This window comes from Panthera pardus, unplaced genomic scaffold (genome assembly GCF_024362965.1).
Source record: "Panthera pardus isolate Hobbes unplaced genomic scaffold, ASM2436296v1 HiC_scaffold_2, whole genome shotgun sequence".
NCBI classification, from domain to species: Eukaryota; Metazoa; Chordata; class Mammalia; order Carnivora; family Felidae; genus Panthera; species Panthera pardus.
The window spans coordinates 125,429,698-125,456,401 of record NW_026526765.1 but is presented as its reverse complement, the minus strand read 5'-3'; the positions used below and the strand labels follow the sequence as shown (position 1 = coordinate 125,456,401).

The following is a 26,704-nucleotide window of genomic DNA, read 5'->3' as shown; positions in this document are numbered from 1 at the left end:
TTGTTGCAAACTGACGTATTGCCAGACCTTCTTCTGAGGTCCAGGGTGTCTATTTTGTGTGTGGGTGTGTGGTTTTTCCTTTTATTTTACTTAACTATCCGTATTTCGTTTTTCAACTGAGAGTACGCCGTCCAACATCGTAACTGTTGCAGACTTGGGCTTCCGAGAGAGCCCATTGTGAGTGCAAATCCTCACTCTGCCATCTGCTGGCTGTGTGACTTTAGGGAAGCTGCTTGACCTCTCTGTAAAGTAGAAAGAGTCATTATATCGACCTGCAGAACTGTTGTAAGGCTTGTCTGAGATAAAAAGGGATATAGGTTAGCGGCTCGTACCAGTCACCTCATGATAAGCTGTAACGTGCAGAGGTTGAACTACCTGTGTTTGAGACGCACAGCTCTGTGTTTGGACGTTACTGCTCTTCTTAGTTTGTGAAGATGGTTCCAGGCAGCTTTCTTCTAGTGGGAGAAGAATGTGAGCTGGTGAGGAGACTTCAGTTGCTATCCTCATTGAGTTTTGAAAATGAGCACAGATGACTAAAAGCTGAGGAAAAACTGCTGAGAGTCCTGGATTCAAAAGCCACAGCAACAGTATTGCTCAGGTCTCTATTTTAAGAACCAACCAAAATTTCCATAAGCTCTGTCTCAGATTTTAATTAGGTTCATTGTTTCTTTTGCCAGAATGTGATTAGTACTACAGGTTTTAGAAATTAAGCTTAGGTTTACATGAATGGAGTTCATGAATAGGTTCACATGAATAGTGAAAAATAAGCAGGAAGAAAACACTCTTTTATATAATCAAATGATCCCTAAGGCTTTTTTTTTTTTTTTAAGAGAGAAAGGAAAATGGTGAATGGAATAGTAAAAACAGGAATATCAGGAAAAGAGGATAGTCTTCTGGTTTGCGAGAACATGCCTTAACAGCTGTTTAGAGTCTCAAGACCTGTGGTTGATAAGATATGCAAATCATTATCTGGTATCCGATTTCCCATCCGAATTTGTAATCCTCAAACCTGTGAGCAGTGGAACTCACTGACATGATGGATTTGTGATCAGTAGTCCTACACAAGCCCACATGTTACAGGATTCCATTTATATGAAATATTCAGAAACGGCAAATAAATTTCTAGACACAGAAAATACTTTGGTGATTTCCCCGGGCTCAGGGAGGGAGAGAAGAAGGAACGATAGCTGGGCATGAGGTTTCATGTCAGTGTCCTGAAATTAGACACGATACGGTTGACAACTCGATAAATTTAATGAAAGTCACACTTAAAACGGATAAATTTTATGCTAAGTAAATTCTACCTCAATGAAGCTGCTAAAAAAAAAAATCAGCCTGTATGAATTGATGGAAAAAGTCAACCTTTGTGAAGGTATTGATCAAATGTCATCCTTTCTGTGAGGTCTCTTCTGTTTTGTTTTTTGTTTTTTTTGTTTTTTTTTAAAATCTTTCCAGGCAGAATTAACTCATCAGTATGTTTTTGTTCCCATTACCATGGGAATAAGAGAAAGATAAGACATCTCTTAGTTTTTTTTTAATGTTTATTTATTTTAGAGAGAGAGAGAGGGGGAGACCGACCACAAGCTGGGGAGGGGCAGAGAGAAGGGGACAGAGGATCCTAAGCAAAGCCAGCTGTGCACTGATGGCAGTGAGCCCGATGTGGGGCTTGAACTCACAAACTCAGGAGATGAGCTGAGCCCAAGTTGGCCACTCAACCGACTGAGCCACCCAGGCACCCCTCTTGCTTTTTTTGATGTCAAATATATAACATTTAGACATAATTTTACATATAAAATTTAAACATAAAATTTAGCGTTTTAACCATTTTTAAGAGTACTATTTAGTGGAACTAAGTATATTCACACTGTTTTGCAACCATCACCACCACTTTTCATCTCTAGAACTTTTTCATCATCCCATTCTGAAACTTTTTTTCCATTAAGCCCTCAATTCCTATTTCCCCTGCCCCTAGTCCCTGGTAACCTGTAGTCTACTTTCTCTACGAATTTGACTATTCTAGGTACCTCCTATAAGTGGACTCATATAATATTTATATTTTCATGTTTGGCTTATTTCGTGTAGCGTAACGTTTTCAAGATCCATCTAAGTTGTAGCATATATCAGAATTTCCACATGTTCTTAATCCACTCATCTACTGATGGATATTTGGATTATAATCATCTTTTGCCTATTGTGAAGAATGCTGTTATGAATATTGCTGTACAATCCAATCAGCTGTTCAAATCTCTTATTGCAATTTTGGGGGCATATACCTAGGAGTGAAATTTCTGGATCATATGGTAATGCTGTGTTGAATTTTTTGAGGAACCACTATACTGTCTTCCGCAGTGGCTGCCACATATTATATTCCCGCCTTCCACTTTCTTTACCTTTTGGCCAAAACATGTATTACTGTTTTTATTATGGCTCTCCTTAATGGTATGAAATGGTATGTGTCACTGTGGTTTTGACTTGGATTTCCCTAATGATTAGAGATGTTGAGCAGCTTTTTATGTGTATATGGGTCATTAGGATGTATTCTTTGGAAATGAATACTGCACATGTTCTTTGGGAATATGGCTATTTGTTTTGCCCATTGTATAATTGGGTCCTTTTTTATTGTTGTTGAAATGTAGGTGCTCTTCATATATTTTGGACGTTAATCCCTTAGATATGATGGCAAATATTTTTCCCATTGCATGGGTTGCCTTTTCACTTTGTTGTTTACACTGAGTGTAGTGTCACTCAGTAACACAAATGGTTCCTGCCTTTTGGTGTCATATTCAAAAAGTCATTGCCAAATCCATTGTCACGAAGCTTACCTCTTCTGTTTTCTGTCAAGAATTACATGGTTCTTGCTCTTAAATTTAGGTATTTGATCTATTTTGAGACAAGACTTGATGTCTCAGATAAAGAACCCAACTTTATTCTTTCATAACTAGATGTCCACTTTTCCCCGCACCATTTTGTTGAAAAGACTGTTTTTTTCCCCATTGAATAATATTGGCATCCTCCCTGAAAATCATTTAATCATGTATGCAAGGGTTTATTTCCGGGCTTTGTATTCTATTCCATTTTTCTCTATATCTGTCTTTATAATAGTATCACATTATTTTGATTACCATGGCTTTTTGCTACATTTTTATATCAGAAAGTGTAAGTCCCGCTTGTTTCTTTTTCAAGATTGTTGTGGCTAATCAGAGTCTCTTGAGGTTGCATATAAATTTTGGGATAGATGTATCTGTTTCTGGGAAAAAAAAAACTTACCATCTTTGGGAGCTTGGTATGGATTGTTTTGAATCTCTAGGTCACTTTGGGTAACAGTGACATCTTAACTGTATTAAGTCCTCTAATCCATGAACCCTGGATGTTTATCCATTTATTTATGTCTTCTTTAATTTAGGAGTGTTTTGCACTTTTGGTGTGCATGTATTTCCTCTTTGGATAAGTTCAGTCCTACGTATTTTATTCTTTTTGATGCTATTATAGGTGAAATTGGTGTCTTAATTTCCTTTCCAAATTGTTCACTGTGTATAGAAACACAGCTGAGTTTTGTGGGTTGATTTTTGTTGTGTTTTTTCTTAACTTTATTTATTTATTTAGAGACAGTGAGTGAGCATGAATGGGGGAGGGACAGAGACAGAAGGAGAGAGAGAGAATCCCAAGCAAGTACCACACTGTTAGCGCAGAGCCTGATGTCGGGCTTGAACTCAGAACCGTGAGACCACGACCTGAGACTGAGCCGCCCAGGCACCCCTGTGAGTTGATTTTGTATTCTACACTTTTGTTGAATTATTTTATTCTAAACTTTTCCTGTGGAAACTCTAGAGTTTTCTGCACTTAAGATCATGTTATCTGCAAACAGAATTTTACTTCTTTCTTTCCAGTTTAATTGTCTTAATTTTTTTTCTTGCCTAATTGTTCTGGCTAGTACTTCCAATAGTATGTTGACTAGGACTGGTGAAAGTTGACATCCTTGTTTTGTTTACGACCATAGGGGACAAGCTTTTTCATTCATCATTGAGTTTGATGTTAGCTATGGGATTTTCATACGTGGACTTTATTACATTGAGGTAGTTTCCTTCTGTTCTTAGTTTATAGACTGTGTTTATTTTAAAAAGTTAAATTTCATCAAATATTTTATCTGCATGAGTTGAGATGATTGTGTGATTTTTTTCTTTCATTCTGTTGATGTGGTACATTATGTTGATTGATTTTATGTGGTGAAACATCTTGGATTTAAGGGATAAATGGTTTGATCATGGCTTATAAATCTTTAATATATTCCTGAATTTGGTTTTCTAATATTCTTTTGAGGATTTTTGCCTGAGAGACTGTAAGGAATATTGGTCTGTAGCTTTCTTGTAGTGTCTTTTTCTGGTTTTGGTATCAGGATAATGCTAACCTCATAGATGAGTTAGGAAGTATTCCCTCCTCTTCACTTTTTTGGGAAGAATTTGAAAAGGACACGTGTTAATTTTTCCTTAAATATTTGTTAGAATTTACCAGTGCACCAGTCTGGTCCAGAGATTTTATTTGTTGGGAGATTTTTGATGCCTTTACTTCTTATAGGTTCATTCAGATTTTCTGTTTATTCATGATTCGGTCTCGGGAGGTTGTGTGTTTCTAGGTATTTGTCCATTTCATCTAAGTTTTTCAATTGTAGGCATACAATTGTTCATGACACTCTCTCATAGTATTTCTTATTTTTATGAAATCAGTAGTAATGTCCCTCACTTTTATTTGTAATTTTAGTAATTTGAGTCTTCTCTCTTTTTTTCTTAGTCAAATTAACTAGATTTTGTTAGTCACTTTTATTAATCTTTTTGAAATGCTTTTGTTTTTGTTGATATTTTGTATTTCGTATTCTTTATATCTTTTCTAATCTTTTATTTCCTTCCATTTGCTACCTTTAGGCTTCTTTGTTGTTCTTTTTATAGTTTCTTAACTTGTAAAGTTAGGTTGTCTATTTGAGATCTTTTTTAAAAAAAATAATCAGCATTTGGAGCTATAAATTTGCACTCCTAGCATGGCTCTCATTGCACACTGTACATTTTGGTATATTTTCATTTTCATTTGCCTTTCCTTTGCAATTTTTTATTGGACTCATTGGTTGTTTAGGAGTGTGGTGTTTGAGTTCCACATTTTTTTTTTTAATTTTCTGGTTTTCTTTTTGCTACTGATTGCTATTTTCATTCTGTGTGATCAGGAAAGATACTTAGTATGATTTCATTCTTTTAAAATATATACAATTTGAAGTCTTAAAACAGTAAACCTAGTTTTACAGCCTCATATATGGTCTGTCCTGGACCATGTTTATGTGCACTTAAGGAAAATGTGTATGTGTCTGTTAGGTCCAGTTAACTTAAAGTGTTGTACAAGTCCTCTCCTACTGATACGCTGTCTGTTTTTATCCATTATAGGAAGTGAGCTCCTGAAGTCTCTAGTTATTATAGAGCTGTGTATTTCAACTTTCAGGGGTGCCAGTGTTTTTCATTTATTTTGGTGCTATGATTTTTGGCAAATATAGGTCTGTACTTGTTGGATGTTTTGGTGAATTAACCCTTATTAAAGGAGACTCAATCCCACTTTCTCTCCCAAGGAAATAAACTGGGGTCTGACTCATGGACACTGTCTCCAGCCCTCCAGATGGTTACAAACAGAGCAGGGGCAATTACTATTACCTAGCTCATAGAGCTAAAAGATCATTAAAGCACTGTGTCAGGCCTTTCATTTAGGGAGGGATAAAACTTACCAAATGGCCCGAAGGATGTTTACTGGGAAAAATTTGTCATGGACAGTTCAGCAAGTAGTATCAGCCTGTGAAGTATGTCCTTAGAAACAATCCTCTCCACCACAAACTTGCTCTCCCAGGCAATCAAGGAACTGAAGGCTATCCAGGGAAGACTGACGGTTAGGTTTCACTCGTATGCCAAGGTCAAAGGAATTCCAACATCTATTGGTATGGGTTGATACTTTTACTAATTGGGTAGAAGCCTTACCGTAAAAAAATAAGGTTCTCCCCTTATGAAATCCTTTATGGGCACCTTCCCCCCATTATCAAGGGCGTAGGAGGGATCTAAATGAGATAGGCAATCTCACCCTAAGGTAACAGATGCAGACCCTTGGCTCTACCCTAACCACTTGACACCACTGGGTTAGGGAGCATTTATCTGTGATTCTGACCACAGACGCTCACCCCTTTAAACCAGGAGATGCTGTATGGGTAAAGGAATGGAATGTCCAACCCCTAAAACTCCTCTGGAGGGGCCCATCCTCTGTTACTTTGTCCACCCCTAGTGCAGTAAAGGTAGCCAAAGTGGGTCCCTAGAATCACCACAACCAAGTGAAGTCAGCATCTCAAAACTGGGAGTGCATTCCTGATCCATCAATGCTGTGCAAGGTGACCATTAGGGAAGAAGCAGTCTACAACTTTAGAGGCTCTGGGAGACTGCAGCCCAGCTTTAGTCACTCTGGAAGCCGACTAATACACACGGCAGAAGCTTGACGAATCGATGGTCTGATGGATCAAATAGACTGTCCTTATTTTTTATACCCATTTCCTTACTGGGATGCACTGTCACCCCTTGTTTCTCACTGTTGTTGTGATTCTTGTTCTACTTTTTGCCACGGGATTGGCAGAGGCCGCCCCGGCTGGCTGGGAGTGTGGCAAGAGGCTTCTGTTACACTCGCCTTCCTTTGGTGGATAGGATGCTTCATTGGTATTGGTTGCTTCTAATCCGGACCCCTTCTGTAGACCTAGGTTCCTCATCATGTGACCCATGTATTCGCATAACCAGGTCAGGCCAGGGAGTCGCTTGGTCCTTACTATACCATACCCACTTCTCATGCCAGGGAAAGGTCCTGCAGACCTCAGTACACTAGAAGACCACCTGTTCTATCTGCCAATGGGAGAGTCAACAGACTTGTTTTGACCCGCACTACTTCCCAACAGAAGAATGGCTAGAGGTCTGGAGTCACCCCAAGTCAGGCACCACCGGTGTGGGCTGACGAATGAACAAAATTCAAACTACCAGTCCAAGCCAGCCGTGGTCTATATTCTTTGATGTATGTACAGCCACAGGCGACACATTGCCATATGGTTTGCCATGTGGAGGTCTGGCATGGGAAGGAGGGTACCAACTCTATGCTGAATACATGTGTGAGGGGTCTGGTATGTGTGCTTCCTGGCCCTAGGCACCGAATTCTTCTTCCTTATTGGAGCCGTGTCACGTGGGCCACCTGGCAGACTAAAGACAAAGCAGCACTCCTCCGAAAGGGCATGGCTGTGTCAAATTGCCAATAGGGAACCTGTAACCCTGTAAATTTTGCCATCCTTGACCCAGGAGTTTCCAAATGTTAAATGAACCGTCAGATTAGTACACTTATCTATGGGTGGGGCACAGACCCAGGAACCTTGTTATACTTTAAAGAGAGTTACAGTCACACATAAGGCCATAACCCACCAAGTCTTTCACTCCTTTTATGAAGAAATGGAAATCCTCCCTCTTCCTGTCTCTGTCATGACGAAACATCTGTTTCTAGTCATAGGAGAGACTATAGTTCAGACTCTAAAGTTCTCTTCTCGTTATGTATGTGGGAACCGACATGGGGGATCAATGGCCACGGGAGGCTACCTGATTAGATCCCCATGAACCTTATAGTGGAACAGAATGTGCCAGTCATACTACTGGGGTTTGGCTCTCAAAACCTCACTTATTGGGGAAAAAAACCACCTTACCCGGTGGGGAAGGAATCTTACCATCTCTGTTAGAAGCTTAAAATGCCTAGCCCAAAGATTTTATAACTCAACCACCTGAGAAACCCAATGGTGGGGGTCCCCAGAGCACCTTCAGCCAGATCCCCACCCCTTGTCTAACTTCTCTCATCTCTGTGAGGCCTAGGACAATGCTGATGCAGCCATTGGACAGTGGGCCCCAGGTGGACTATAGTGGATATTTGGAAGGACAGCCTATACAGTACTTCCCTCAGGGTGGTCCGGGTCATGTGTGCTGGGAACTATTTGTTCATCGTTCTTCCTGCTATCACTTGCCAGAGATTAACATTTAGGAGTCCAAGTATTTGGAGGCAGGGAGACTCAAAGGAAATGATGTGTCCTACAGACTGGCAATTGGAAGGATGATGAATAGCCTCCTGAACATATAATCCAATAAGATGGCCCTGTCACCTGGGCAGAGGATGGGTCCTGGGGCTACCGCACTCCCATTTATATGCTAAACTGCATAATCAGACTCAAATGATAACCAATGAGACCTCCAGAGCTCTTAACTTACTAGCCAGGCAGCAAACCACAATGTGCAATGCCATCTATCAAAATCGCTTGGCCTTAGATTACTTGCTTGCTTCTGAGAGAAGAGTTCGTGGAAAGTTTAACCTGAGAAACTGCTGCCTACAGATAGATGAGGAAGAAAAGGTCATAGAAGAGGTCACAGGTCAAATAAGAAAGGTTGTTCTTGTCTCAGTCCAGACCTGGGATGGTTGGAACCCCAGCGAGTTATTTGGAGGATGGTTCCCAACTCTCGGGGGTTTCAAAACCCTCCTAAGTATTATTCTCTTGATTTTGGGAGCTTGCTTAATCCTACCTCGCCAGTCTCCCCTGGTTATATGGTTCGTCTCCAGCCTCAATGAGCCAATGGTTGAAAGGAAAACGGCCGTGCCTGTGATGATGTTACGGAAATTTAAACCTCTAAACGAAGAGGATGGTCTTTGACCCAAATTAGGGGGTCTGAGCATCAAAGGGGGGAAGGTGGTAGAGCCCCTCCCTAAGGAAGGCAACATGGCCCAACCAATTCCCATACATGTATGTAGAACTCTGACCCGACTCTGTGACTTGGGACTGTGTCCAGTCAGACTCTATGTGTCACCATATATGGGAGCCAAGAGGTAGAAATTGCATCCAATGCTACACTCCACTGCACTTGGACCTCTGACTTTTGGGGTTTTGGCCCGTTGAGCCCCCGCTGGCATGAATACCACTGTTTTCTGGAAAGAAGAGCTTTGGTGTCCCGCCTGTGTGAGAATCCTGCTACCCTTTCTGAAATTTGAGTTAGGTAACCCAGAGACCAATCCTTTAAGCAGCCTCCAGACAGGTTATAATATTGCAAAAAAAAAAAATGTTCTCTTGTGGTTTATGGAATTGGGAATTGGGCTGCCACCCGCTCTAGATATAAGGCCAGGCTGCACTGGGAAGAGAGTGGTCTAGGGCAAGTCAAGACATCATGAAATGTCCTGCCATTTTGAATGTGGGTTTTTGTTGATTGGATATTAAGTTGGATCCTACAGGCTTTTACTTTTTTACAGAGATTTATTTATCTTAGTTTTCAGTGTTTTTAAACACTGGGTGAATGAAGCCTTTGGAGCTTCTTATTATGTCATTTTGCTTCATCTGTTGCTTTTGAGGCTTTCATACTTGATGAGGGAATCAGACATGACACAAAACATCGTGTTGGAAATACACACAGGGTGCTAGAGGAGAAGAGAGATTGAGAAAGGTTCCCAGGGAAGTAATAATCGAGCTGAGGCTCCTGGGAGTTCCAGGTAAAGACACTATCAAGAACACAGGCAGAAGCTTGAGAAGGGTGGAGTGCTGAGAAAGAAGTGAGAATTTGAGAAGTGAGGAGTGCAAGTGGACAAAGAAATACAGAGAAATCGATTACAAAGGAGCTTGTTTGCCAAGCCACGTAGTTTATATATGGTCTTGAAAGTGAAGAGAAACCTTGAAAATTAGGGTAGTGACATGATCAAATTTTCCTTTAGAGTAAATTACTCTGGCAGCAGCAGCATGCTGGATGGATCGGAGCTGGATAAGGATACAGCACGGTCACTAGTGAAAATATTCCTACGAACATTGAGAAAGATGATGGTGGTCAGAATCATGACAGTGGTGGTAAGAAAGCGAGGAAAAGTTATCTAGAAAGATGAACAAACAGAGGCTAGTGAGTTATTCGAGGTTGGGAAAGAAAACCAGAGATGTTGGTGCCATTCCTGAAGTCAAGGAATGTAGGGAGAGAAATCGCGAAGAGAAAGCTGATGGATTAATTTTAAATCATGTCAGACATTGTGGTAAATTGCTTTTGTTGTTAGAAGAAAGTGAAACATGGGGATGAGGCTGACACCCCTGTTAGCTATCAGACACAATCCCAGTCCTCCTCTTAGAGAAGTCACCACTGCTGTGGTCCCTCGGTGGCTCAGTCAGGTGAGCATCCAGCTCTGGATTTCAGCTCAGGTCATGACCTTACAGTTGGTGAGATGGAGACCATGGAGGGCTCTGTGCTGACAGTGCAAAGCCTGCTTGGGATTCTCTCTCTCCCCCTCCCCCATTCATGCTATGTGTCTCTGTCACAATAACACTACCACCAGCTTAGTGTGTATTCTTTCAGGCCTTGCACTGTGTATTTCCACACTCCCCATAATTCCTTTTAGATACCTAATATATTCTATATTTTATACACCCCAATTTTTTTCTTCACACAACTGATAATGTAGAAGTTTTTCTCAGTGCATATGAAGTTAAGTCATTCTTTTGACTGTTGTGTCGTGTTCCAGACGAGTCACCCATCGGGCCCATTGATGGATGTTTAGCTTTGTCCCAGTTTTCCTGTTCTAACAGTGATGTTGCAGTGGATATACATTTCTATGGGGTTTTTTTTGCAAATTATTTGATTTTTTGCCCTCTACTAGTTACCCAGAAGTAGAATTGCTGGGTCCTACGGGGTATGTTCTTATTTTGATAGTTGTTGCCAAACTGCCCTCCCTGTGGGTGCTGTGACTGTACAGTGTGCAAGGTGTTTATACCACATTCTCATCAACATGTAACATGGCTTTTTAAAGTGAAAAATGATAGATCATGGCTTTGTTTCTCTGATCATCCGTGAGGTTAGGCATGGTTCCCTTGCCATTTGTCTGTCTTCTGTGAATTGCTTGTTTCATCGTTTCTCCATTAGTCTGTTGGACCTTTGGCTTAGGGATTTAGGAGTCAAAAAATATTTATATCCTAATCCTTCATCTGTTTTACGTCACCAGTATCTTCCTTAGTCTCTTGTTTATCTTGCCAGTTTGTTTATGATGTTGTTAATTTGGATGGAAAAAATGTATCAATCACGTCCTTTATGGCTCAGGTTTGTTAGAACAGCCTTGCTGACTCTTGCTGTCATGGGCATAACCGCTCTGTTTCATCTCACCTTTTTCATTTTTTAAGTTATCAGTGGGAAATTCTAGAATTATGTAAATGGAAAGTGATGTCTAAGAATGGAGTGGCAGTCAAAACACACACTCAAGATACAGATTGGGGGTTCCTCAGAGTAGAGGAGGCGGTTGAAACCAACGGCAAACAAAATAGTGTCCAGAGAAAGCACGTCAAGTTAAGTTCACAGAGCAACCAGGTTTTATTCACACTTGTATTCCTAGAACTGAATGTGGTGCCAGCCTCCAGTGGCATTCGTCAATACAACATTCATCTAAAAATCTATAAATAAATCTGTAAAGGCCCGTTGAGTGAGTACATCTTAAAATCTTCCTCTTTCCTTGAATCAATTTGTCAAAGCAAATCTTACAAGTGGGTAAGCATTGCGAGAAGGTGCTGTGACCTTTTGGCTTACCTGTATCACCAAAGCTGGACACTGGCTTCTAGTTCTCATTCCTTTGGTCCTGCCCTTTAAATGAACCAAGGTGGCATCTGGGAAGTCACAGCTGGAGGAGCAAGGTGATATTTGACCTGCACAACTGTGCTGATTTGAGATGAATTTGGAGTGTGTCCATGAATGCCAACATCTCTTTGCTGTATCCTGTAACACCCCTAGAGTATTCATATTGGTCATTGTTCTCCTGACATTAGTTATTTTGTGGATTTATGAAGCACCTTTCCCTGAACTGTCAATCTACAAATTGTCTGTAAAATCTACTCCGTGGGGTAAAGGAATGGAATTATTCATAAGATAGTTTCTACCTCAGCTCAGGGTGAAATTACTCACTCAGGGTATAATTAAGTCATACACACACTGGCCTGAATGTGGATAAAGGTGGAAAGGAGATAATTTCTGTTCCAATTTGGGTGCTTTCTGATGTTTGACGAGCCTCTGGTGGGTTAATCCATGAACTGTGGAGAACTCAGAATTCCCTGTAAAGGAGACTGGGTTTTTTTTTTTGTTGTTGTTTTTTGTGTTTTAGTTTCAGGAGAATTGGAGAAGAACTGACAGGGGAGGGAAGGAATAGGCAGAACTGGAAAAGCTTAAGGTTGTAAACAGGAAGACAACACTGAAATCCAATAGGTCAAAACTATGTAACAAAGGTCAAGTGTAGAAAAGGTGGAAGCAGCAAAAATAAGGGTTAGGTGTTCTAGACTGAGTGGGCACAGATTGTGCTGAGAGGGGCCAGGACAGGCTCGACCACAGCAGGTATTCTTCCCTGCCATGTACAGAAGCACAGGAGAGGTCTGCATTGGCAGTCCCCTTTGCCCCTACTGTGTGTTCTCCAGAGAGCGGGTGTGGACATAGCCAGGTGAGTTCACATGCAAGATAAGAAAATACAAATACATTCAGATGTTGCAGACAAATTAAAATTTATTGAGACAGACAGAAATGCACCTACTTAGGACTACAGTTAAAGCATTTACTATTAACCAAAGAGTCGTGTTCACATTCCAGATAAGTCTATGTGGAAAAGCATTCAGAATTTACTAGATTTTTCTACATCACTATTTCATCTACAATAGGGACAACAAAATGACACTCAGGATTTGGTGGGCTCTCATTACAATGCTACACATTGAACAGGGACAAACATCAGTGACTTTGAGAAAAAGGTATAAAAAGACCAAAACCACCCACTGTAGAAAGGGCTCTTAGATGTTACTGTACAATGTGGTCAAGGTAAAAAATGAAAACAAAACAAATGTGAATTGCATTCTGGGAAAAGTAGAGGGGCAGACCTGGACAGACACGTAGTCATTCACTGCTGGGCGTGGGGAAATGGGCATAAAGAAGGGGAAACTGATAACAAAACCTCAGATTGAACATCCAGGTATTCCCATGCCTAGAATATCCGCAGAAACAAAAAGACATTAATATGGCAGACAGCTAACTATGGTGGAAGAAAATTCTGGGGTTTAAGTTGGATGCCGAGGAAACAGGATTAAATAAGAGAACCATTTATGGAATAAGAATAAAACTACTAGAGTTTCCAAAAATGAGTTGGTGAGGATTCAGTTCATTAACTGTCTCAAAAAAAAGGTAATTAATTATCATGGTATTATTTTTTTAATCAAAATTCTTATGTATTCTTAGTTGCTAGCAAAAATGCTCCTGCCCAAAAGGAAGAAATCAAAAATTTCACTTCTAAGGATAAAGTTTCTAAAAATTGTACTAAAGCCCTTTAAAAATCCAATGCTGTCATGCCAAAGTTGAGGCATGAAAAGTGGTGTTAATGTTGGTTGGTCCATTGATTTTGGGTTTCCGGTCTTAGGAGGGCTTTTTATTTAATATCTTAATGAGTCAAAATATCTTCTTGGAATATCTTTGAAAATGAGCATCTCGTTAGCTTACTGGGAACTGACTACAGAGCACACTCTTCTCCATCATTAAGTTAATGCTAAGAATCTTTAAGTGTCATCTTATTTTGAAACTTGTCATAAGATAATTAGGCAAATTAAAATCAGTGGTTCTCTGTTCCTAGAAGTTTCTCTAAGTGAAATCAGTTAGTCGATTTTAATTTGTTCTCTTGTGCATTTTTCCAAGCTCAGAGAGACAGTAACAATGGTTTTCTCTGATGGTGTAAACTGAGATTTTTTTTTAATGTCTGGATTGTTTTATATACTCTATTACAATTTAGCTGCAATTAAACACCTGTTTTCTAAATTATGATCTTGGTGTTTTGTTCAAGTGAGAAAAAAAATTGAAACAGGGATGATGCAGTTGAAATCCCAATACAGAGCTTGCCTCTGGCCTCTCTATACCCACAGTCCTGGTTGTACCCGTGTATATTAGGCCACAGAAGTTTATTGTATCAAGTATGTTCATTTCCCATCTGAGACTAACTCTGGAGATGATGCCACTTTGGCCAATGCTAGGATTGGAAAATGCTGGTTTGAGGTGGGTTGACAGAGTACAAAGTGGTTTTTTTTGCCTGAGTTTTATGTGGTTGTCTTGTGGATGGGCTGGAATTCATGATGAACGAAAACAAACAACAAAAAAAATGTGGGCCAGAAAGCCTTGCTGGGTGGCTGAGGAGGGTATCCAGGAAGCTGGAAACCAGGTGGAGCAGGAGCTTAAGGGCTGGTACTGAACTAAATGGGACCACTTGAGGACTATTCTTTGGTACTTTGTATCCGAGTCAGCTTTGATAGGGTCAGAAATTCTAAAAACCGTAGAGAAAATGACCCTACCAAATTTGGAGACAGACTCTAATCGTGAACTTACTTCGGGAAAAGAAACACTGATGAAGGGCTTTCTTCACTGGTTTCTTGACATTGGTGCAGGTGAGATGATGGGGACAGGACTAGCCGGTAAAAATCCAACCCTAGCTTCTCTGTGCTACGATGAAGTTCTTTTTGGCCTCTGTCTGGGATTTTTTACAAAGGATGAGTGGTGGTATAAAATCTGTACAGTTCGTGGACCCTCATTATGATCTGTGGATAGAAATGGGGCAAAAGCAAAACCTTAGATTAAGAATCTGGAATTTTCTTCTGCTAAGGAACACTGTGGTATTGTCTTCTCGGAGAGCAGGGGATATGGAGACATGCCTTGGAAAAAGCCCTTGCGTAGGTAGTAGGGAGGGTGAGAACCTGTGGCGGACAGGATTGTTGCAGCCCGGGGTGGGCTTGGAGCTGAAATGAAAGAGATGGCTTGTGAAGTTGCCCATGTGGGAGTCTCATGGCTTCTGCAAGAAAAGCGATTTAGGCGGACAGAGGCTTATCCAAATCAAAGGGCTTCCAGGAACTCTGCTAATGCATAGGGGAAGGAGCATCCTCAGCCTGCAGGCTGCAAGTGCTGTTAGTGCAAAAAAAGGACTTTGATACAAATTTCTTATTCCAGAAATTGTGATCCAGGTCTGGACAAGCTGACAAATCTAGAATTGTTTTTCAGATGAGTTTTTAGAGGATCTTGAAACACTTTTTTCTGACAGGTGTGTGCACACACCTTGTACACGTACAGTCTGTTCTGTACATATTCAAGCATGTACAGAGAGAAGCGTCCAGACACCATTTTTTATTAAGGAAATCAATTCCCCAGAGGAACTCTTGACTGAATTAAGGCTCTTGTTTGTAGGAAGCCAGATAGAGTGATATGAAAACTAATTTTTAGTTATTAACACCCGGGGTGGTGGGGCTAGGGGGGGGAAAAAGTACAGTGTGGTGTTTTCCACGACATCTACAGGACACAAGAAAAGCACTTAGACACCGTAAGGCCGGGAACCATGCTGGAATAACCACTGGTGTGGGTAATCAAAAAGCATCTTTGACGTTTACAAGGTGGGGGCTCCCTGCACTGTCAGAATCCCACATAAATCACATGCTTGGTGCAAAAATCTCACGGGAGGGAAGGGGGCTCGAATTCAGCCAGCCATTCCCCTGTCTAAAAAACAAAACACAACACCCTTCTTCCCACACAAGCGTATGCAAAACCAGAATGCTCTGGGGACAAGAAGTGGTCTCCCAAACCTCGGGTCGGGTACAGAGAGCAACAATGGAGAAGAGGCCTTGGTGCTGTGGAGTCTTATTAGATACAAACGCAGGAGTAGGAAGTGACTTGCAATTCTGTGTGCACCTCGTGTCCTCTTCCCGGTGGGGACTACCATATGTACCCGACCTCGTCCTCTTTGTCGTCATCCTCGTCCTCATCATCCTCTGTCACTGCCCGGGTGTGCACCCTCAGCTTGCCCAATCTGTCCTTTGGTCCCAGCTCCCGTTCATCCTCCAGGTCATCTAGGAGGACCACAGAGCCACCACTGCCAAAATCCCCTGAAGTTTCTTGCTCCTCTTCTGAAATATTAAGAAGGAAGACAAGATGGAGGATTAGTTTCTCTTTATACCTTATGACCATAAGAATGGTTCCTTCGCATGTGACTCAACTGTAGGGAAAAACCATGCAATTCACTCTCTGAATACTGGGGCCTCTCAGCCTGGAGGGACCACAAGCTTTGGGGGCCCCCAGAATTCTTGAGATGCTTCTACCTTCTGGGGTAGAACTGTGGGAGGTTTATCGAAGTCCCTCTCTGCCTGCGACAGTTCCTGACTGTGACAAAATGTTACCCAATCTCCTGCTCATGGTGAGTCCCTGCCACTCTGGAAGCTAGCTACGCATAATCACGTGTGCTTTATTCACGTCACCATTGTAAACTTGTTCGCTGTAGACCACGGATAGGTCTTGAAATTTCCCTGCCCAGGTCTTTATCCAGTCAGGACGTGCAAGTCGTCATTGTGGGGCTGATGCAGAAGACCTTACTCACCACAGCTCACGGTGCCCTGTTTCCTGGAGCCAGCCAGCTCGTTTCCGTATTTATCCACACACCAGCACTGCCCTGTGCTCCCGTGGCACTGCGTGGCTTTGTAATATCCCTCCTCATTACACCGAGGTATGAATGCTCCTGAGGGAATAAAAGGTCCAATTTGAATCAGAGGTGCCCTGATACTCGGGGTTAATGCCCTCCAAGACGGAGAAGAGGGCTAACCTATCAGACCGGGTACTTCTTGCAGAGCTAGCAGGGGAGAATGGGGCCGTTGGTTATGACTTACTCAAGATGACAAGTCCCTGGGTTTGCTCAAGGTTAGACAGGATCCCTTCTTTGATGGGTTCTTATTTTTCCCCTTTAAATGGCGAATGGGTCCTACTCTTAGGACTGGTTAATATTTTTTCAGTTTTACTGAGATAGAATTGATGGGCAGCCTTGTGGAATGTCAACTGTAGGGCCAAATTTGACTCACATATACTGGGACATGATTACCACTGTAAGTTTAATTAACATCCATCATCTCAATGATTTAAAAAAAAAGATGTTTTTCCCTTGTGATGAGAACTCTTAGGATTTACTATTAACAACTTTCCTATGTACCACACAGCAAAGTTGACTAGAGTCCTCATGCTGTACATTAAATTCCTAGTACTTATACGCCTTTCAACTGGAAGTTTGTACCTTTTGATCACCTTTCTCCAGTTCCCCCCCTCTCTACTCCCTACCGCTGGGGACTACCAGCCTGATGTCTTTTTCTATGAGTTTTTGTTGTAAACTTTTTTGGTTTATTTTTAGAGAGAGAGAGAGAGTGCGTGTGTACACGTGAACAGGGGAAGGGCAGAGACAGGGAGACAGTGTGGAGCCTCTGACAGCAGAGAACCCAGTGTGGGGCTGGAACTCACGGAATCACAAGATCATGACCTGAGCCAAAGACGCTTAACCGACTGAGCCACCCCGGTTCCCCTGAGATTTTTAGATTCCACATATAGGTGAGATCATACAGTATTTGTCTGACTTACTTCACTTAGCATTATTTCTTCAGGGTCCATCTTTGTTGTCACAATGGGCAAGACTTCCTTCTCTTATGGTATACAATATTGTGTATACACACGCACCAATGTCTTTATTCAGTAATCCGTTGATGGACACCTCTGTTGTTTCTGTATCTTGGCTACTATAAATAATGCTGAAGTGAACATAAGGGTACATATATCTCTTCGACAGAATGTTATTTCCTTGGGATATATTCTGAGAAGTTGAATTGCTGGATTGTATGGCAGTAGTATTTTAAAATTTTTCATGAACCTCCATACTGCTTTCCATAGCGGCTGGACCAATTTACATTCCCACCATCAGCGCACAATGCTTCCCTTTCTCCATGTCCTTACTAGCACTTGTTGTGTCTGGTCATTTTGATGACAGCCATTCTAACAGGTGTGAGGTGATATCTCACTGTGGTTTCGATAAGCATTTCCCTGATGATTAATAACGTTGAGCATCTTTTCACGTACCTGTTGGCCATCTGTATGTTTTCTTTAGGATGATGTCTATTTAGATCTTCTACCCATCTTTAAATCAGGTTTTTGGTTTTGGTTTGTTTTGCTACTGAGTTGAGTTCTTTATACATTTTGGGTATTAATCCCTTATCAGATATATGGTTTGCAAATGTTATTCTTCATTCTGTAGGTTTTCTGATAATTTCGCTGTGTAGAAGCTTTTAAGTTTGACGCAGTCCCATTTTTTTTTTTTTAATTTAGTGGCTCGTGCTTCAGGTGTCCTATAAAAAATATCATTGCTGAGGCTCATGTCAAGAATCTTTTTCCCCTATGTTTTCTTCTAGGAGTTTTATGGTTTCCAGTCTTGCATTTAAGTCTTTAATCCATTTTGAGTTAATTTTTGTGAGGGGTATAAGATAGAGATCTAGTTTCAATCTTTTACATGTGAATATTCAATCTTCCAAGCACCGTTTATTAAAGAGACTAATAGTAGACCTATATACTTGTGTTTATTTTTGGTTCCCTTGATCTTTGTGTCTGTTATTATGCCATCATGCTGCTTTGATGATTACAGCTTCATAACGTAGCTTGGAATCAGCAAGTGTAATGTCTCCTACTTTGTTCTTAGGATTGCTTTGGCTATCTGGGGTCTTTTGTGATTCCATATGAACTTTAGGATTGTTATTTCTATTTCTGCAGAACATACCAGTGGACTTTTGATAGGGATAGCAATTAAATTGTAGATGGTTTGGGGTGATATGGACATTTTAACAATATTAAACAAATTTTAACAATGTTAAATTAAATATTCTTCCACTCCATGAACATGGGATTCCTTTCCATTTATTTGTGTTGTCTTTGATTTCTTTCATCAGTGTCATATAGTTTTTAGTATATACATCTTTCACCTCCTTGGCTGAAACATATCTGCAAATAAGGAAAATTGTACTTTTTTCCAACTTGGATGCCTTTTGTTTCTTTGTCTTGACTGACTGTGCTGCATAGGACTTCCAGTAGTATGTTGAATAGGAGTGGTAAGAGTGCCACTTTGTCTCGTTTCTGATATTAGAGGAAAAGATTTCAACCTTTCACTGTTGAATATGATGTTGGTTGTCTTATGTGGCATTTATTGTGTTGAGGTTTGTTCCTTTTATACCTAATTTGTGGAGAGTTTTTAAAAACCATGAATGGATGCTGGATTTTGTCAAGTGAATTTTCTGCATCTATTCAGATATCACCTTGTATTAATATATCATATTGGTTGATTTGTGTATTTTGAACCATCCTTGCATTGCAGCATTAAATCCCATTTGATCCTTTTAATGCACTGTTGGATTTCGTTTACTAGTATTTTATTGGGAACTTTTGTATGTGTATTTAAGATACTGGCCTGTTTTTTTCTTGTAGGGTCCTTTCTGATTTTGCCATTGGGATAATGCTGGCCTCAAAAATGAGCTTGGGAGTGTTTCCTCTTCTTTGATCTTTTTTGGAAGAGTTGAAGAAGGTGTGGTGGTGTTAATTCTTTAAATGTTCACTAAAATTCACCAGTGAAGCCATTTGGTCCTGGGCTTTTCTTTTTGGGGACATTTTTGATTAGTAATTCAATCTCCTTACTAGTAATTGGGATATTGTTTTCCTGGAGTAAATACTACTTGGCCATGATACATTGTTATTGGAATACTACTGACTGAATTTACTGATCCTTTTGCATCTGTGTTACTAGGCGATTCACTAAGTGATAAAACTGTATGCCTCTATTTCTAATTTTTTTATCATGGCACCCAATTCATGAAATGATTCAGGTGTTTTTCTTGCCTCCTCTAGACATTTTGAATACATTTTCTTCTGTGAAAGACGTACTCATAAAAATACTTTGGGCCTGTTTTGGGGGGCAGTGAGGTTAGCATTTTGATTTTGATTTTCAGGAATTTCATGGTTTTTCATACAGGTGGGTCTTCTGTTTCTCTTCCTTGTACAAGTGTGGTAACTCACAGTACTTGTTTCAACAAGGTTTTCAAGATTCTGTAAGTTGGCTTATAGCAGTGGTTGTCAAAGTGTGGTCCCAGGACCAGCACCTGCATCATTACCTGGAAACATCTTAGAAAAGCATGTACTTGGGCCCTATCCCACCCAGATCTACTGAATCAGAAACTGTGTTTTAGTAAACCCTCCAAGTGATTCCAATACATGCTGAAGTTTTAAAACAACAAATTTACAGTACTGTCCTGTATGTGAAGTTACATTCCCACTTACAAGTTCATAACAGTAGTTGAATGGCTTTCATATTGCCAAAGATTTGTCTATTTCATTGTTTTCTACTTTAGTCTTGGTCATTTTTTTGACTTGAAAGGTTAGTGTTTGTTTTTTCATAAATCCATTTGAAGCTATGAATATTCCTCTGTTTTTAGTTGCTTCCCTCTGATTTTGACTCACAAACCTCATTGTCATTCAATCCTAAAAGTAGTTTTAATTTCACTCTTGATTATTTATACTCCACGATGTATGGTCTATTTTGTTTTTAATTTGAATGCCCGTGAAAACACATTAGGAGATATCCCCATGCAGGAAATGATGTGTAAGAAGGTCAATGGTATTTTTATGAGTCAGCCAGAGTAATCTATGTGGGGAGATGTGATAAAGCAAGCTTGAAAACTAGGTGAGATTCAAGGTAGGACAAAGGTAGGCGTTTCATTGGTGTGAGCTAGGGAAAATGGAAGATGAGACGTTTTATCTCAGACTACATGCCTTATAAATGTCTCATTCATTATTAATGAAGCGGTAAGAAGATATCCATAGCCAATGAAAACAAAATTTAAAAACTAGATTTATACTAATTCTTTAACTACCTGTGGACCTTAGGCATATCACTCAAACACCTGAATAACCTCCTACATGGAGAAATCAGATTAGTGAGCACAAGCCCTTGCACTGGACAGACCTATTGAAGTTGCCTTCAGATCAGAATGATACCTTTGTCTTTTTTAGAACTCAGGTCCACATAGGTCAAAGTCACAACTTTGGGGTTCTTCCTGAGTCGAACGGGGCATTATCAGAAGTGGGAGATCTGAGGCAACCCAAAAATCAGTAGAGGAGAAACTACCTGAGTTCACAGACTACTTAAACAATCTGTAAAATCAAAACAAAACAAAACTTGCCCATTTCTTCAAGTACACAGGTGCATGTTTGAAATGGCAAGATGCTTAAGGGATGCACCTGCTTCTTAATGCTTAACAAGAAAAATTGTGAATTATTGTGTATTATATTGCCGCTGTCAGCTCTCTTTTTAAAAAGCAAGTAAACCAACCCAGACTCCTTTTTTGACAAATATATGAGGTTTACCAGTCTCTGAAATGGCCTGGTCTGAATGCCATGACGACCCCTTAGTGCTGGAGAAAGAGGATATGCAGCTGAAAGGGAACACTTCAACAAGCCAGCATTTGTTACCTTTACCTCCAGCCACAGATGGGCATGTCAGGGAAAAGCACAGTTAACATTCAGACAGAGAGGAGAAATGTGCACTATTTAAACAGATTTATGCTTTCCTCCAGGGATTATTATGCACATGAATCCAAAAAACACATTTAAGCACACCCAAGCCTTTGAACCCGATCTGATAAATATAGAAGAGGCTACAGCTCATCTTCTTCCCTGAATGGACAATTTGGTCTGGGGAATAATTCATAGACGTTACTGCTTGAACTAGGAAGGAACACTTTCATGCTCCATTCAGGAGAGATTCTTGGGAGAGGAGAAAGCCGAGGTTTACTGGAGCCCCAAGTAAGGGAGGAGTGGGCAGTAGAGACGGTGTTGGATTCCCACCCTTGCAGCCCTGCCCACTAGTCCTGGGCTAATGGACTAGGCAGCATTTCTCAAACAGCTCGCCTATCCTCAGACTACATCCAGCCAGCTGTCTGGGGATGAAGCGAGGCATTTCTTTCAGGAAACACTGTTACCTAATGGAATAACCATTGCTGTGGCTCAACATTACACGAGACATGGTTGGTTTAATTAGTTGTTCAAACGAGTGACAAGAAATTGTACTTACCCAACAGGCTCTTCCCCTTGCTCAGCTTCTGAATCCTGTTCATTTCATTCTGGCAAGGGAGACCTGAAAAATAATTTATGAAAGTCAGTTTCCAGATGGTGCAGGACATAATCTCTAATGATTGGCTTCACTCATGAAGTGAAATGTACACAATGACACACCTGGGACTGGAATGACTCCATATGCTGTTATTAAACAGCACAACAAATTCAGGCCATTAGTGTTACTAATCAAAAAAAAAAAAAAAAAACAAAAACAAAAAACCCTTACATCATGAGGTACTTAAATAGTATTTGGGGGCTACTTGCATTGTATAGTAATTTTTCTTCCTGCCACCAACTCAGGCAAATGCCACGTGCTTCTAGGTGATCTGGTAATAGACATTTTAATCAGCTGAGAATGAGGATCACAGCATCCTCGTGGTTAAGTGTTGCGAATCCACAGACAGAAGCAACTCACCAATACTTAATCTAACCCAGGTCTTGCTACAGGAGAGAAAGAGGATGAGAATAGCTACTTCAGACTTACATAGGCCTCAAGGAACAACTGTAAAATTATACAAACTTTGAAGCTATGTAAGAGATAGAGAGTAGCAGTGAGAATAGAAAAGTGAAACGTTAACTCACTCTCAGCCTCGAAGTCCTCAATTATAAGACACCTGTTGCCATGAGCGAGCACAAAACTCAGTTCTCAAGGGAAGGACTGATAGAGTGGGAGCTGCATGGCCAAACAGTGTGCAGTTCTGTCTCCCAAGAGAAGAACTTATTCCATTCCAAGCCTAAAGAAAGATGGCTTCACCAGTTCTTGAGTCACCGTGACTTGCCTTGGCAGACCGCGTGGCTCTGGAAGACTGTGATACGTGCTCATGGGCCTCGAGCCAAGGGCAGAAGTATTCTGAGTCTCAGAACATTTACTAACAGGCCCCAAACTTGCTTGGACAGAAGTAGCGTAAGTACCTGACCACCTTCTTAACATCTTTTACCCTGTGGAGTGCACGATGCCACCCGGTCTCGTTGCTGGTTCCCTAAGAAAAACTAATACGCTTTATTTACCCCTGGGTTTAAGGTGCTTTCAGAGTGCAGGAGAAAGATACCAACTGAAAACAACAAAGAAAAAGGGAAACAGATTCCATGTTTGATGAAGTAAAGCATTTACTATGACAAATAAGGGGCACTTAATGAATTCTTAGAATGTACCAGACAATGTTCTAGAATTTTGTCTTCATCTTTACAACAATCCCATAAAGTAGGGACCAATATTCTTCCTATTTTACCACTGGAAAGCTCATCTTTGTGCAAAAACCGTAGGCATTTAGAAGACTGTTCCTGAAGAATGCAAAAGTCGCCCACATTCATAGAAACACTGTGTCAGGGAGTTCCTCAAATGGTCCGATGGTAATTGTAAAAATTTTACTTCTCTTCCAGCAAGGAAACATGAATCAGGCTGAGACCTACTAAAAAGTACTGCAAGAAAACCAAACTCCACATGAAGAATTCTAACAGAAAACGCTGGCTTCTGAGCAAATGAAAATAGTTACCCAAGACTTAAGTAGTCAAGGGTTCTAATGAAAAAGACACTTGGGGCGCCTCAGTCGGTTAAGGGTCTGACTCTCGATCTCAGCTCATGTCTGTTGCGGCCCCTCACTGGGCTCCATGCTGGGTGTAGAGTCCACTTGAAAAAAAAAAGCACCACACAGACAGGACACTCCAGTTCAATGCAGATACAAAGGCTCAAAGACATAAGCGACACAGAAGAAAATTAAACACTGAAATAAATGAAGGCTATATCTGAAGCAACAAAACTGATGTGCAACATGTATATAACTGATGCTCCTGAGCAGAGACTAATCAAATGGAACCAAATGTTTAATTCCAGAGCTCAAAAATGCATGACATAGGGGTGCCTGGGTGGCTCAGTCAGTAAGCATCCGACTTCAGCTCAGGTCATGATCTCACGGTTCGTGAGTTCAAGCCCCGCATCAGGCTCCGTGCTGACAGCTCAGAGCCTGGAGCCTGCTTCGAATTCTGTGTCTCCCTCTCTCTCTGCCCCATCCCCATTCATGCTCTGTCTCTCTCTGTCTTAAAAAAATAAATAAAATATTTTAAAAAATCTTTAAAAATGCATGACATATCTCAGGAAAGTGTTACGGACTGAGCAAAAACTGAGACATGTCCTACGAAATTCATGTCCTTAAAGGGGAACAAAAATTAGTATGGGTTCATATTATTCTATAGCTAAACCCAGTACTAGGAGAGTAAGTTTAATCTTGGCATCTTTGTTTCTGTATAAAGAAAATACCAATATTTACAGATATTCAAGTGCTAACTCAAGGAATACAATTCCAGTGAGAATTTTTGATCAAGGAATACAATTCCAGTGAGAATTTTTGAAGAAACTTCAAAAACTCAAACATAATACTAAAGAAAAATATCGAAACCAGTCAATAAATAATCCTACCACATGGAAAATTTTAAAGTGCTCTCTCAAAATTTTCTTGGACCAAAGAGGCATTTAGAGCCTTTATTGTAGGACATCTACACATTAATCATAGTAAAAAAAAAAAAAAAAAAAAATCTTCACATACGTAATACCTATGGTCTATAGCTAAAAGGGTGCTTTGGAGGAAATTTTAGCCTTGAGTACACGCATTAATCAACAGGAAATAATGAGGAAATGTGGGGGTCAAACAGAACTCCCAGGGCTGGTTCTGGGTCAAGGAGGAAGGTGGTAGAAACCCAACAAAAATAACCTAACTTAATAAAAGGAGAGAGGCGCACCTGGGTGGATCAGTTAAGCATCTGACTCTTGATTTTGGCTCAGGTCATGATCTCAGTGTTGTGAGACCAAGCCCCATATAGGGCTCTGTGCTGGGTGTGGAACCTGCCTGGAATTCTCTCTCTCCCACAAAAAATAAAGAAATAATGAGAGAAATACACAAAATGACTAACAAAACAAAAAAAAAATGTACAACAAAATGACTTCTGTTGTAGTTTGATCAACTTCTCCTGGATACCATAATGTGCCACGTAATGGGGTTCTGGCCTCCTTCAGCAGTTGCTGAAAGGGCAGCAAATCCAGGGACATCCACACAGCGTGGTGACCAGCTTTGTCCCTTGATAAAGGCAGTAACCTCACTCTCAGGGTCCTGGCATTACACCTCCAAGAAGCACTAACACGGAGGCTTTGCTTACTTAGGCTAAGCCTGAACCCTGGCTGAAGGTTACATGATTTTATATGGACTCAAGCCCAAAGCTATCATTAAACTTAGAACTCGATCACTCCAAGTATTTCTATTAAAGTAAGAACATGGCTATTATTTAACACAAATTTGAAGTATTAGCTGATGTGATTAGAAAAGAGAGGGGAGGTATAAAAAGAAAAAAGAAAAAAATTATCACTATTTGCAGAGGTTATGATTGCACACCTCAAAAATCAAAGGAAACCAACCAGAATAATTATTATAAACAAAATGAGAATTTAGTAAGGTGGGTGCGAACAAGATTAATACTGAAACCACCAGCAGTGAGGAACTATAATGGGAAAAAAAATCAATTTCCTTTACAAGGGCAATAAATAGACGGGAAGTACAGTATCTATGAGAACAAAACTTAAAAATGTAACTCCAGGGGCACCTGGTTGGCTCAGTTAGGTGTCCAGCTCTTGATTTTGGCTCAGGTCATGATCTCACAGTTTTTGGGTTCGAGCCCTGCGATGGGTTCTGTGCTGACATTGCAGAGCCCTCTTGGAATTCTCTCTGCCCCTCCCCCACATGTGTGTGTGCGCGCGCTCTCTATAAATAAAAACCATTAAAAAAAATATAACTCCATTGGTTGATAGATGCTGTTCTACAATAAAAGGATTCTAGATGGAAGAAGAGACATATAAATATAAAGAAGTATTATATACAATAGAGGAAGCATTCAGATGAGAGGAGGAGGATAGGTTAGTCAATACGTGACAAAAAGGTAACTGAACAACCATTTCCAGGAGTGGGGAGTGGGGAGAGGGGCTGGGACCCTCTCTGACCATATACCAAAAAAAACAAAAGTGATACAAGATTTCAATAAACAACAAACCAACCAAAATGTGCTGAAGAAAACACAAACACAAGAGAATCATGCACCTTCAAATACTGAAGGTATTTGGTACCTTTACCTAAGGTACCCAAAGGTACACGTTACCTTTCTAGACTTAATGTAAGCCTTATGGTTGCTAAAAAACCATAAAAGATGGAGAAATTTTACACTCTTAAATTGAAAAATTTCTTCCTAAAAAAATGGACCAAGTCAAATTTGGGGAAAAATATATTTGCAATATATGTGACTTCAACAGTGCTAACGTCCTTCATTGAGAAAAAAAATTCCTAGAAACATACCAAAAATGTACAAAAAATAGGAATTTCTCAAACACGAAGGTGTTCAATCTAAGTTATAATAAGAGAAATGAAATGAGACCCATGAGGAAATGTAACAGCTTGTCCCCTAACTTGGCAGTGACCACAAGGTTTGGCTCCACCATGGGGAACTAGGTATTCTTGGAGAGCGTAAACATGGGTACAACGTTTTTGGAAGGCAAATTGGAAATACGGCTTAAATTTAAAAATGCACATGCCCTGTGACCAGTAATTCTTGTAATTCTGTAAACATGTACATGAACGTAACACCACCTGCCCTTTTTTAACGCCCACATTTTCTGCTCT

General features: G+C 40.5%; 1 protein-coding gene across 1 annotated transcript in view; it reads right to left on the bottom strand.

Annotated features, from left to right (window-relative positions):
- Window positions 1-12,560: 12,560 nt before the first annotated feature.
- Window positions 12,561-26,704, bottom strand: part of SPOCK1 (SPARC (osteonectin), cwcv and kazal like domains proteoglycan 1) — a 516,896-nt gene continuing 502,752 nt past the window's right edge. The window contains exons 9-11 of the mRNA XM_019424249.2: window positions 22,006-22,068; window positions 16,462-16,599; window positions 12,561-15,994 (exon numbers count right to left, since the gene is read on the bottom strand). Of these exons, the coding sequence (XP_019279794.1) occupies window positions 15,804-15,994; window positions 16,462-16,599; window positions 22,006-22,068 (392 nt within the window). The 3' untranslated portion in view covers window positions 12,561-15,803. The remainder of the gene's footprint in view (window positions 15,995-16,461; window positions 16,600-22,005; window positions 22,069-26,704) is intronic.